The sequence below is a fragment of the Ascaphus truei genome, chromosome 3 (genome assembly GCF_040206685.1).
Source record: "Ascaphus truei isolate aAscTru1 chromosome 3, aAscTru1.hap1, whole genome shotgun sequence".
In the NCBI taxonomy this organism is placed as follows: domain Eukaryota; kingdom Metazoa; phylum Chordata; class Amphibia; order Anura; family Ascaphidae; genus Ascaphus; species Ascaphus truei.
The window spans coordinates 356,699,374-356,713,867 of NC_134485.1; the positions used below are offsets into that span (position 1 = coordinate 356,699,374).

At 42.6% G+C, this 14,494-nt stretch overlaps 1 protein-coding gene across 2 annotated transcripts in view; it reads left to right on the forward strand.

Annotated features, from left to right (window-relative positions):
• The window catches only part of MRPS31 (mitochondrial ribosomal protein S31), a 37,204-nt gene extending 23,844 nt beyond the window's left edge, over positions 1–13,360 (forward strand). For both annotated transcript variants that reach the window (XM_075592024.1, XM_075592022.1), the window contains exons 3-4: positions 8,738–8,881; positions 12,798–13,360. In XM_075592024.1, coding sequence (XP_075448139.1) covers positions 8,738–8,881; positions 12,798–13,030 — 377 coding nt within the window. In that variant the 3' untranslated portion in view covers positions 13,031–13,360. The remainder of the gene's footprint in view (positions 1–8,737; positions 8,882–12,797) is intronic.
• Positions 13,361–14,494: the final 1,134 nt, after the last annotated feature.

Here is a 14,494-nt window from a genome sequence, read left to right on the forward strand (position 1 = left end):
TTTGAAATTTTCTTGTACCCTTCCCCTACTCTATGCCTCCCTACTACTTTATCCCTGTGTAGCCATGCTGTAAAATGGCTAACAGTCATCTATCCTATTGACAGTAAGGCCTGGTAAGTTGTGGGCATGCCAGTAGTAATCATGGAGGTTTGCCCTCACACCCTGGTGAGGTGCCCTATGTGAGGATGGGAGTGGCTACATACTCTGAGTCCACCCTTAGTGACATCAGAGATGTGCCCGCCCCCTGACGATATAAGGCACAGCGCTGCTCAAAAGTTGGGGGAAGGTTCGGTTCTGCAATGTTATGCAAGGAGTAAAAGTAGTTGGTGTAGTTAGACACTGCAAAGTGATGAGACTGTGACCAGGGACCTGGCACAGGAAAGACATCCCTGCGGGGATAGGGAATCCCCAAATCAAAGACAGAGATATACCTTTCATAGGGAAGCAGCTGAATAATTGTATGGCTAGAAGATCACTGTGAGAGGCAGTTAGCCCACAACCGTCAATAAAGATGTTCCTGATTAAAGATACTCTCGTGTGTAAGTGTGGAGTCATTACACCGAGAGGGGCACCACGGATGAGTTCCTCACCAGGACCATCCCCAAGCGACAGAAGGGATCCTGATGAGGTGGAGGCGCTGCACTGGATATAGGTAGGACTCAGCACACTACCTCAGTTGCCTGTCTGGGTTGGCAAATCCCCACACACCATCATGCGGGAGACTCAGGAGTCCTGTTGCCAACAGGTGCACTACCAGACATCACACTGTAAGGGGGACTGGTTAGACCACAGGGGCCAATATGAGATTGGGTGGCTCAGGCTAGTCCAGAAAACCCGTTACGCCTGTTTTGAAAGCTCATTCGTTTTCATGGTAGCTTTGTTGGGTCACTATGAGAGTTGCATCTTGAAAGTCTTTATACAGGCATACCCCGCATTAACGTACGCAATGGGACCGGAGCATGTATGTAAAGCGAAAATGTACTTAAAGTGAAGCACTACCTTTTCCCACTTATCGATGCAAGTACTGTACTGCAATTGTCATATACATGCATAACTGATGTAAATAACGCATTTGTAACAGGCTCTATAGTCTCCCCGCTTGCGCACAGCTTCGGGACAGGTAGGGAGCTGGTATTGCTGTTCAGGACGTTATGACAGGCGCATGCGTGAGCTGCCGTTTGCCTATTGGGCGATATGTACTTACTCGCGAGTGTACTTAAAGTGAGTGTCCTTAAAGTGGGGTATGCCTGTATACCTGAGGGAAATGATCTACAAGTTAAACCACTTTGATTACACTCTGGCTGAAACCATTTCACTAATTTTGCGACCTTTCTAACAATTCCTTTGCACCGGAGCTGGTTTAGGGCTGCAGTAGGGGTTGAATACTTATGCAACTGATTAATATTTTTTTCTTTTGTATATTCTATATGCATTTTCTATCTTTTTAGCACTTTGGAGTTGTTTTTGTAGATTCTACAGTATAATTTGACAGCGCCATGGAGTATGCTCAGGTGCCAACAAAATTTGAAACGTTTGCAGGGGGTTGAATACTTTGACAAACCACTGTATGTGTTATAACGGAGAATAAATGTAAAACAAAAACATTACCTTGCATACAGATACAATCCAGGCCGTTTTATTATATGAAGCCAGGAGGCATCTGCGCTACTTATGATATACAAGGCTATATACACATTCATTTAAAAATAACTATTGAAGGAATACATTTTCTATGTTATCAGCTTATTTTATACTTTTTTTATTGCATTGTTTAAATACTTTTCTTAACATTAGCAGTAACAAATCTGGTAAATAATTGCCCTGTGTTTATATAAGGAAAAGGGAACATAGAAATTCCTTTTAAAAAATATATGAAAAAAAGGCATGAACCATCCGGATTAGGTTTATTATAGTGGACAGTGTTGAACAGGAATCGGTATTAATTCATTTAAAGTAGATGAGATGTTGCGTGTACATATGGGAGCAGTGGAATAATCCTCCTGTTTAAAACGCAACATGGAGCAATGCACAGAGTATGGCAGCTTGGAGGTCACTAGAAGGCATGTAAGCATTTTATATTTAACAAAATGGATCATGTAAAGAGCAGTGTGCATCAAGAGAGAATTGGAGCACTCACAGTTGAATCTGCCACGTGTGCTCAAACATCCAAAACAAGAGAGGATCACACTTAATACAAAAATAGGTAGGCACTCAACTGCACTTATACAAACAAAGTTATGTGAATGACAGATCGAAGTTTCGGTCCCACTTACACACTCCACTGGACTTGATAAAGGTCCGGAGTGGGACTGAAACTACGATCTCTCATTAAACTTGAGTAACTTTTTTTTTCGTAAGCCCAGTGGCGGACCTATCGTATTCAAGAGCAATGTGTAAAAATGTACGAAACTGTGTTCGCAAACCATTTTTTTTATTTTTTATTTCACTTTCATGAGAGATTTTGCCACATTCTAAAAAAAATAAATAGTGAATTCACTCCTAGATTCTGCAGGATTTTGTGACGTTTCAGAACATGAAGCAATAGCGAGAGACAGACACATACAGGGCAGAAGAGAAGAGCCCGCTTTAGTAGAGTACTCCTTGAACGCTATACCTCCCAAAACACTCCTCTATACAACACATGGAGAGATACCTGAAATGTGGAGTAAATTAATTTGAATATATAAATAGGCTTATTTCTGGGTCTGGTGCAAATTTAGACCAAGGGTCAATTCTGCATTGTTTAGGAAGTGCTGCGAAAACTTTTCATGTCTCTAGCAATGTGCTGTCCTAATTATCAGGACTCTTCCCCGAGGATGAAACTTTGCTCTCCCATTTCCCATGTGGATAGTGTTAATACACAAGACCGAGTCATTTTTATTGGTCTAGCAGTGGCCTGCTTGAAATTTTTATTTCTGGCAATTACAGCCTTCTGACTGCTGTTAAAACGCTTCTGTAACAAATTTTCTCGGATTCTCAGAAAAGTATAGGGTAAACAATTTTTTAAAACTGGAAATATAATTTGCCCGAATTTAAATGCCAAAGTCTAGACACACCATCATTTCGCAGACTATTCTTTCGGTTAGATTTTCAAGGTGCAATAGCGTGAAATGTATGAGGATTTTTTTTCTCTCTCATACAACATTTAATTGTAAGCCAGTAAATGTAAAGCTTGGTGCCATTTATACTATTTTAAACCAGTAGGTTAGGCTATTTCCGCTTTCGGTAATGAGCAAGTTTACTGAATGATAACAGTATTTCTGTGTTAATCCTCATGCTATTTTTGCTTCAAAATAGACCAACTCATTCAGCATAGTGAGAAGCAGGGTAGTGCACAGCTATGGAAGCAATAACTTGGTTTACGAAATATTAATGTTTCGTTAATTGTGCATTGCTAGGTTTCCCTTTGTATTGAATATGGGGACTCTTCCCAGGTGTGTATCACGCTTGTTTTCTGTGGTGTACACATCCATTAGACTGTAACTTTCCCTTCACTAATAGTTTCTCTTTTGGGCCCAGATGCAGAAAGCTCCATTACATCAGGGCACATAATGTGATGTTACCTAAAACGGGAACAGACGTTTTGTTCCCTGAGAACATGGTATACTCAAAGCCAATTGTGCAAAAAATGTTGTCCAAACTACATTTGCATAGCCTTAGTTATTACACGATCATATATTTTGTTAAACAATGTAGTCCATTGGAAATAACACCAGGACACCACTAGTGAAGTTATGAGTGGCATTGTCACATTGGAGACAAAGAGTTTGATTCACGGTGGCCACATGCTTTCTCAAGGGACCAGGATCCAGAGTCCGGGTTGGGTGGACTCGGGAAAAATGTGAGAGAGTGCTCCTTCAGTGACCACATACATGGATGTGGGAGCCAATACAGTAAATTATTAACAATCTTTCTTTGCAAGGAAGGAAGTCAAACCATGTAGTCCAGAAAATACATGAAAAAATACTTCACCCTTTGAGTGCCTCATGATGTTGGGGTAACGTCATTTTGAGTTGGCACTCTGGTGGCATTAGGACCTTGCCACAACACACGCAGGCTATTGATTTGATTCTGTGCTGTAAGGACTGTGCTGTACATTTTGTGGTGCTTTTTTGTACAAGAAGCAGCTTGCTGTGTAACATAGCACTAAAGTCAGAAGAAACGTACTTTTCACAAACTGCCACACCCACTGCGGTATTTCACAGAGGCATCTTTGTAGGGGAAATTACATGACTTCAGTCTTATCCAAAGCAAAAAAAAAAAAAGTTGGCATTGGATAAGAAATCTGTGAAAATCATTATGTCTCAGTATTTGACACTGGCAACTTGGATCACTGAGAAGGCAAGTATTTTGAAAAGGTTGTTCAAAAATCGGGTTGAGGAATGTGACTTGGAATGAGGGATATTAACTCACACAGCCCATCATTTTTTCCCCAGGGGGTTTTGAAACCCCCAGAAACTCCTATGTTAAAGATGCATTCTCTCTAGACCAGAATCAACTCCATTTCTCCTTCCTTCTCTACTTCTCAGTCCACATGAACTCCTTTCCTATCTGCGCCCTCTGACACTACACAGCTATACACCCTGCAAAAAAACACACCCTTATAAATCCTCCTTGCACATTTTCTTTCATGCCATGCGTCTCCTCCTTGCTTCTGAGGATATCTCTCCCAATCCTGGTCCCTACCTTATAGCTACATGCTCAAAGGCATCTTCTACTCCTTCTGGTGCCAACCTCTCTAACCTCATACCCATCCCCTGCCAACCTCTCTCCCTTTCTCCTGTGCCCTTTGGAAAGCCTGCGCCCTTTCCAACAAGTTCCTCTCTGTGCATGACTTCTTTTTCTCTCACTCTCTGCTTCTCTTTGCTATAACTGAGACTTGGCTCACCCAGTCTGACTCGGCACTGGAAGCTGCCCTCTCTTATGGTGGCCTTTCTTTCTCCCATGCTCCACGCCCTGAAGGCAGGGGGGGAGGCGTGGGGCTCCTCCACTCTATCTGTTGTTACCGAACCCTTCCTATTCCTCCCTCTCTTTCTGTTCCCTCCTTTGAGGCTCACACTGTCCAGTTTTTTTGTCCTCTACCTCTCCATGTGGCAGTAATCTATCGCCCACCTACCTCTACTCATCCCCTTTCTGTCTGTCTCTCACACTTTGAATCCTGGCTCTCCAAGACTCCTCTGTTCTTCTCCTTGGGGACTTACACTGCCATATTGATGACCCTTCTCTCCCTCGGGATTCCCGCTTTCTCTAACCTCATCTTTTGGCCTTCACCAATGGACTGCTCCATCTGCTCCTCGTTTCTGCAGAAACCTGCGCACTAATAACCTACCAGCTTGTGAATCCACTTTGCGCTACTCTCTCCCCTCTGCTCCAGACTGACAACCTGGTCAGGGACTACAACTCTGCCCTATCCTCACCTCTTGATCTTCATGCCCCTCTTTCTCTCTGCCGTCCTCGCCCTTCTAACCCCAGACCCTGGTCAAACTGCCACACATACATTCTGCGTTCCTACACTCGTTCCTCTGGAGGAAATCTCACACTCTTGCAGACTTCCTTCACTACAAATTTATCCTATCCTATTTTAACTCTGCCCTCTCCCAGGCTAAACAACCCTACTTTTGTTCACTAATCAACACGCAAAAGTCTAACCCATGCTGACTCTATTCTGTCTTTGACTCTCTACTCAGACCACCATCTGTTACCTGTTTTTCTTCCTCCATCTCACTTCAGCACGTTGCTGACTATTTGAAGAGAAAGGTGGATTCCATATGTCAAGACATCCCTTCTGTATCCTCCTCACATTCTACACCTCTTCCTAACTCTCCTCCTGCCTTCCTCAACTCTTTTTCCACTGGCACAGAGGAGGATGTGTCGCTACTGATCTCCTCTTCTCCCTCTTGTTACTCGCCCTCTTGACCCCATTCCCTTCCATCGCCTCAAACCTGCTCCTATTCTAATCCCTACACTCACACATTTTCAACTCCTCCGTGCACTCCAGTAGCTTTCCCTCCTTCAAACATGCAACAGTTATACCATTACTCAAAAACAGCAAGCTTAACCCTACCTGTCTCTCTATCACCCTGTCTTCCTCCTGCCTTTTGCCTCTAAACTCATTGAATGCCTTGTTTTATCTCGCTTGCCCCATTTTCTCACCTCCTATTCTCTCCTAGATCCTCTAGAATCTGGCTTCCGCACTGCTCACTCCCTGCTTCCTGAGTTACAGGCCCCATTATGGGGTGCCGGTATCCCCACCATGTTTAAATTCTCCCGCATCACTGCCCAAGTGACAGGGACATTTAAACAATGCAGGGAGATACTGGCACCCCGTAATGGGGCCTGTAAATCGGGAAGCAGTGGGTCCCCGAGGCTGAAATTAATGCGGTTCAGCTCCGGAGACCCCCCTACTTCAACACTATCAAAATAACATAAAAGCAGCTTCATTGGCTAGCCCCTAAGGCAATGAAGGGGTTAAGCCAGAGTACCTGTTTTATTGGGGGTAGAATGGGTGGGTGAAGGGGGTAGTTGCCCCAGCGTGGGTGGTTAATCCTACTAGGAAGGTTGCGGGTTACCGAGAAGGTTACCGCAGTGGTTATTAATCACTATGATAATTAAGGGGTTAATCCCCTCCACCCCCTCCCGCTACCCACCCTGGAGGCCTAACCACCATCTTTGGGGCAACTACCCACACCACACCCCCTCTACCCATTGATTGCCACAGTAGTAAACCATGCCCACAATATGCGCATTAATTGCCACAATGGCAATGAAATGGCATGCTACAAATAAAAAAACAAGCACTGAATAAAATACATACATCGTGGTAGGATTCACACAGCACGATTCCCATTCAGATGTAGAGACCCCTGCTGTATTAATCCTGATGGGCCATTACCAACTGCTATGCGGTGCGCCGCGGACTGTCAAGGCATTGCACGCGGTTGACCAGACCATTCTCGCAGCCACACGACTGACCATAGCGCTGCATCTGTACCTCTCCCATCATACTTTCAGTGTTTCGTTTGCTAACACCTCCTTCTTGTCTATCAATCTCTCCGATGGGGTACCTCAGAGGTCTGTCCTGGGACCTCTTCTCTTTTCCCTTTACACACTTTCTCTTGGTGACCTTATCACATCTCTTGGGTTCAAGTATCACCTTTATGCTGGTGACACACATTTACTTTTCAATCCCGGACCTTGCACCTGCTGTACAGACTAAAGTTTCTGAATGTCTATCCGCTATATCATCCTGGATGGCTCTCCGCCTACTCAAACTTAACATGTCATAAACGGAGCTCCTCATACTTCCTCCGAAGACTGCCCCATCTCCCACTTTCTACATTACTGTTGGCAGCACTACCATACACCCAGTATCACAAGCACGCTGCCTATGGGGTCACATTTGACTCCTTTCTCACGCTCTCTCGTATTCAAAATGCAGCTAAAGCCTGACGTTTTTTCCTCCGCAACATTGCAGAACTAAGCCTTTCCTCTGTCGCTCTATTGCTAAAACTTACGCAGGCCCTCATTCTCTCCCGTCTCGACTATTGTAACCCGCTGTCCGGCATTACTGCTTCTCATCTGTCTATCCAACAATCTATCTTAAACACTGCTGCTTGAATTACAACATTACTCTCACCTAAATCTGTCTCAGCGTCTCCCCTGCTGAAATCCCTCTCCTGGCTTACTATCAAATCCCGTATCTCACACACATTTCTCCTCCTCACTTTTAAGGCCATACACTTTTCTGTCCCTCCTTAAATCTCAGCCCTAATTTCTCGCTATACACCTCCCCGACTCTTGCCTTCTGCTCAAGGTTGTCTACAATCTACCCCTCAGGTGCCTTAAACCTATCTCACTCACTGCCCCACACTTCTGGAATGCCCTTGCCGTCAATATTGAACTAGCACCGTCTCTATCCACCTTTTGAAGACCCATTCTAAACCCACCTCTTTAACGAAGCATATGGGTAGCTCCGTGGCTGATACTGTACACCTCATACATCAACCTTGACCTCTTGCAGATGCACCAGAACACCCTCCTACTGTCTCTGTACGTTCTTACCACTTACCACTTCGATTGTAAGCTCTTCGGGGCAGGGACTCCTTTTTACTAATGTTACTTTTATGTCTGAAGCGCTTATTCCAATTATGTGTTATATTATGTCACGTATATTACTGCTGTGAAGCGCTGTGTACATAAATGGCGCTATATAAATCAAAATATACATATTACATTTATTCTGTCTACAACAAGCGACTCTGTCTAGTCATTTCAGAGAACTGATTTGTATAAGGCTGAGTCCCCACTGGCGCTGAGCGCGCTTGGCGCACTTACCTCAGTCAATGTGGATCGTCACATCCACGCTCATGCTGTGCGTGCGGGCACACACACTCACCCGCGCTCGGCGCTTAGATAAACAAAAAAAAACTGACTTTCGAGCGCGCTTAGCTTGCCTGCAACGCCCTGCGCGCACTTGCGATGTAGCTAGGACAGCCGAGCGCTCATGCTTGCAGAGCTGGTGATGTCACCGCTCTAAAGCATGAGCGCGGTCAGCGCCAGCGGGGCCGCAGCCTTAGAAATGTCGGTCACACATATCAGCCCCCCTGTGTTCCCTCTCCTCTTGACTTAGCTTGAATTTTAGCACAAATCTGTCTTTCACTTACAGATAAGGTTTTACGTTCTTGTTTGTACCACTTTTTGTTCTCCTTACTTACGTTTTCATCTTGTAAATCTTTAGAGTTGTATCCTACCCTGTGGGATTTGGAACTGGCTAATCAAATAGCAGCCACTAGTGAGCAACCGCCACGAAATGGGTTCGAGGAGATGATTCAGTGGACTAAAGAGGGGAAACTTTGGACTTTTCCAATTGACAATGAAGCTGGTAAGTGCAAGCCATTTGTGTGAATCAGAATTTACCTTTGGTGGTGTTATGCTCATTCTAAACAGTCATTGTAAACATTACAGTGAATCATTGCCTAAAAGCTCCTACTGACTTTGCTTCCTGAGTGCAAATAAAGTGACTGTGACACTTTACATTGCCTTATAGGTGAAATACTGCCTACATAAAAAGATATACTGTACACTCCCAAACGCTTCAAACTTCTATAACTGGGTTAAAGTGCCTCTGAAAACACCTGCCGCCTGGGATAGAACAATATGGCAGGTCGAATCAGATGATTCTTTTTTATTTCAGTTTAATGAGGGGTACACACACACACACACACACACACACACACACACACACACACACACACACACACTGTCAGAATTGCACGTTTAACCTGGACACGTGGTTAGATTATGTAAATAATCACAGTTCTTTGGAAATGACGTCTTTGTTTTATTACTGTATAATATTGTGTTGAATGTTGTGAGTAGATGAGGTAGCCAGTTCACCCTAATCTTATTGTAATTCTTTCTACTTTGCCAGCATAGTTGACTTGTATCTGTTACTGAAGGGGGGGGGGGGGGGGAGTTGATGATTTGCCCTGACCATTTAATGTAAATAGCATTAACTCTGACACTTGGTTTTTATCATGTATAAATTTACACAAATGAACACGGCAAATTTCTTTTTTTATTTTTAAAGTTCGTGTGTAAACCTGTGGAGCTGAGCGTTGGGAGGGTTTGATTTCCACTGGCTACTTCCTTTTGTCTCTTGTGACTGTGTTAACAAGAGTTTGCACAGCCAGAGCTCATTCTTTCCTCCTTCCCTTATCTTTATTGGCTCTTTGACAAAGATGAGGTGGGCTAAAGCTACAGGATATTCTTAATTGACACACCCATATTAAAGGAGCAGCCCCTCCTTGGACCAAGTGTACTAATTCCTGTGGCATGTTGAAGAGGTGTCATCTGGGTATGGGGTGCCCTTTTTACTCCAATCTGGCACCTAAACGTATTTTTAATTGATTATTAAAGTTAGACTTGGGAGGGGTTTGATTTCCTCTGGCTGCTCCCTTTTGTGTGATGTCACTGAGTGATCAGCAAGTGCTTGTACAGCCAGTCCTCCCTCCCCCACCTCCCTTTATCTTTATTGCTTCTCTGATAAGGACAGGGGTGGATAAGGGTAAAAGAAAGACTTGATTGACAAACACTAATCCCATTCAACTAGCTGACTACATGGGATTGCACTATTCGCTAGATCTTAAAAGAAACAAAAGCAGCAGATTTGCTTGGAAACATGGTTACAGTGGTTTAAGGAAGCCAATTAGATGGAGTGATTTATACCATTTTATATTTCTGTGTTTGTATGTGCAATCCTTTATAGGTCAGAGTGCCTTTTTCATTCATTGCTATGAACCGATAGTATTGGCCTTTAGGGCTGTATTTTAAAAATGAATGAAACTGCTACAAGTTCTGCAATATCCATATTGTTGCAATCTCGAAGGCATTGATATATTTAACATGACATACATAACCTTGAACCAAATGCCATTCTGCCTCTGTAAACTGTTAGAGTGCGTGTTCCTGTGAAGAAAATGATAAGAGGACACACAGTAATCAGGAATGTATATGTGGTCATTTGGGACACTTCTCTATGATCAGCTGGTGTTCATCGTAGAAAGTTAGTTCTGCGTTAGTGGTCCCCACTCACTCAACGACCTACAGATGTAGCAGACATTAGTGCTCCCGGTAATGTGATGCATTTCATTAACATGGCGGGTTATTTAACAGCAGTGCTATTGAAAATCATGGTTAATTAGATAACACGCTTGTTGCTTAATGCATTGTTTTGTGCCTTTGTCGGAGGGAATAACATCTGCCACATCTGTACTTGCCAGGGGGTTCATATTTGGCCATGTCAAGTTGTACTTTAGTGGTGGAGAAAGGCAGAGCCTGGGGAGCATCTTGGTGCAAGAAAACAATGCAAACAAGAGAGCACAATATGACATAATAATGTTTCCACAAGGGAAGCGAAAACAACACAATTAAATTATGGTGCAAAGAATAATTTGTGGAAAACATAAGGTGTGTGTGTGTATGTGTGTGTGTATATGTATATGTATACATATTGCGAAATATATATGACCGGAGTGTTATATATTTTGATTATGATTATTGATATGCCTCTAACCATATACACATGTATATAACAGTGAGAACATTATTAAAAATAACAGCGGTAAGAGCATTAAATATGTGTTAACACAATTAACTTGAAATCCCATTCTCAACTAGTTAACCATCTAATGGGATGATTAGACGTACAGAAGCTGTAGGAATAAATATAAGTGCGAATTACAGCTCAGTATACCACAGAATGGGGTGCATTTCTTGGGAAGGATGTGTATTTATTGCTATTTTCATGTTCTTGAAATGCCTTCTTTTCAAAGGTGTTTTTTAACTGCACCTTTAAAGAGGCAATTCAAGCGGTACTTTAAATAAATATATACAGGTGCGCCGACGAGTATTCTAAAACTTGCCTTAAACTTGCCTTGGAAAATCTGGGGGGCTATCCCCAGGTGCATGCTGGGTACATGCTGCAAACATTTCAGTGACATTTCTGCAGAGACTAATGGCCCATCGGATTAAGGCTGCGTCCCCTCTAGCGCTGAACGGGCGGCGCTTGGCGAGGTGACTTGTGTGTATATATATATATATATATATATACGCAAGTCCCTGATTACGCTATGCGCGCGGGTATGCGCGTGCACACACGCTCATCGGCGCTTAGGTAAATACGTACTTAACAGCGCGCTCAGCTTCCCCTGCAGCATCCTCCCCTCCCCCCCCCCCCCCAGCGCTTGCAAAAATTTAAAGGACACCCGGCGCTCATGCTTGGAGAGCTCTTTCAAGCATGATCGCGCTCAGCGCCAGTGGGGACAATGCCTTACACAGCAGGGGTCCCTGGCAGTCCCATTCAGTTTGAATGGGACTGCCAGGGACCCCCGCTGTTAATCTGATGGGCCATTAGTCTGTCTGCAGAAATGTAACTGAAATGTTGCAGCATGTACCCAGCATGTACCTGGGTCTTGTTGGTGATTGCCCCAGATTTGTTTTAGAATACTCGTCGGCACTACAGTATAAATATTTTAACATATGCAGCCTTTGATTACAGCTGCCGATCAATTAGTTCTCCTGTAATCGATAGCGAAGATCCTGCTTCCCAAGGTTCACTAAATGGCTGTCTTTCAGTTTCACTCAATCAATGTAACTCAGCAGCTACAGTGTATTCTTATACTACTATGGTAACATCTATGTTACCGTTTGCAGCTCAAACTGCTGGGAAAATTACAAACAAATTATCACAAACAGGAAAGTGTTGCAATTATCTTGCACTGCTGGGAAGTGTGCCAAAACCTGCTATAGAAATTAGAGGATGCTCTGTAAATTACAACTCATTAAAAATGTTTAATTTAAAAAAAGAAAAAAAAATGTAACTATTATCCAAGGCTACAGAACTGATTTAAAAAAAAAAAAATAATGTTTAATACAACTAATTTTGCAATGATTGCCTTTTTAAAATGGGAAAAGCAAAACATTGCCCAACACTGGCAGGAAAATAGTTAAAAAGGGTGGCAATGAGAGCGAGGGTTTAAGCGAAGGTGCAGAAGAAAAGTGTGACAGAGAAGGAGACCGCTTTGAGCAGAGTGTAGGAACACAGAGGGCAATTTAGATTTAAAATGTAAAGAAGGGCAGAGCTTTGAAGGAGAGCAGTAGATTTCTGTGTTTAAAGCAGACTTTTATTGGATGCGGGTGAATCAAGGAAGAGTGAGACTATTCTAGCAACAGAATTAGTAAACTGGTGAGCAGAAGTTATATTTGCACAATCTTTACACAACGCTTTTTCATTCCAGGTCTTGATGAGGAGCAGAAGGTAGAGTTTCATGAGCACATATTCCTGGACAAGTACTTGGAAGACTTCCCCAAACATGGACCGATTCGGCACTTCATGGAGCTTGTGGTCTGTGGCCTTTCTAAAAACCCATATCTTAATGTGAAGCAGAAGCAGGAGCACATAGAGTGGTTCCGGGATTATTTTCATCAAAAAGAGGATGTTCTGAAGGAGAGTGAAGTCTACCTCAACTAGAGCGGAACCGGAGAGAATGAGTGCTGTTAACATGGTGGATCTTCAAATAAGCCCAAACTGGCACATTATGGACATTGTTTCTAGCAATAGAGTGTGACCTAGTGATATTCTGTAAATATGGCCCCTTCCCCCCCCCCCATACAACATACTGAAGCAAATTGTTGACCAATGTTTTGAAGATTATTTGAGCAGCTAAAGATTAAATGCTTATATTATCAATACAATACCGCATTTAACTTGGTTCATAAAATGCATACCTTGACGAATAACATTCAGGTCATTCCTATTACTATGTACTTTTCATTAATAAAAAGTAAACTTTGCTCTGTTCCTTGGATATTTTTAAAGAGCATACATTTACATTTATACAGTAGGTACATCACGCCCCGTCCCCACACACTTATAATATTTTTAGGCTTTGACGCAAAAAAAAATCTTTAAGGCAGTACTTGTTACATATCATGTTTCATTAATGACTTGCATATACAATATACATAAACGCAACCTAAATCATAAAACTAATGGGAAAACTGGTAGAGGAGTATGACTTGTCACTGTATTGCTTACTGTATGTCCGAGCAATATTAGAGCTGCCCCATTTCCAAAGCTCAATGAGATGCCCTTTAAAGCAGATTACCAGCTTTATTTATTTTTTATTTTTTGAGATATCATTGACTTTATTTTAGTTTTTATTTAAAAAGGTCCTAAGCCTACAGAACAGGTCACATGGCCACTCCTGCTGTTTGTTCTCACTTTCTCCACTCTGCCAGGCAGGGCACAGACGGGTTTTAAGACTGCAAAGGGTCTTTATCAGAAAGACGTCTTATCTTCATTTTCTCAGATCAGGTTCTTGGTGATATTACTAATTAGATGCTAAATAAATAAAGAATTAACACAATACAATTGGCTTTTACTAAATACAAAACGCAAATAATATTTTTTTACTGAAATAAAATTGCAGGTATATTTAATATCTCAAAAAAATCTATAAGTGATATGTAAATATATTTATGTAAGGAATTGCCTCAAAGATATAATTCAGTTACAAAACCTTAGAGATTTGTAGGAGAGTGTCCCTTGGAAAATCCACATGGTTCAAAACTGTCCGGAGTATTGCTGCAGCTGCATCGGTTTGACTAATTCCAATGCAAAGCATCTAAAAAGAGGAAGAAAGCACTTGGTCCATACTGTAGTAAAGTACTGTTTCTTTTGATACGTTATTATAAAAAGAAAATATTGCACTCACATGGGTGCGATTAAAATCCCTCTGAGAGCAGGACTTCCAGTCTCTTCCGAGAGATACTCTGTAAAGCAATGCTCGCCGCGGTGATCACTCTGCTGGGAGGGTTCCCAGGCACCCTAGGGAATTTCTGGATTCACAGCTCTTTCGGCGTCCTAACTCTCAATATTGTCCTCCGTATGCTGCAGAGTTTGGAGCATGTGCTTCAGAAGCCAACCTTGCGC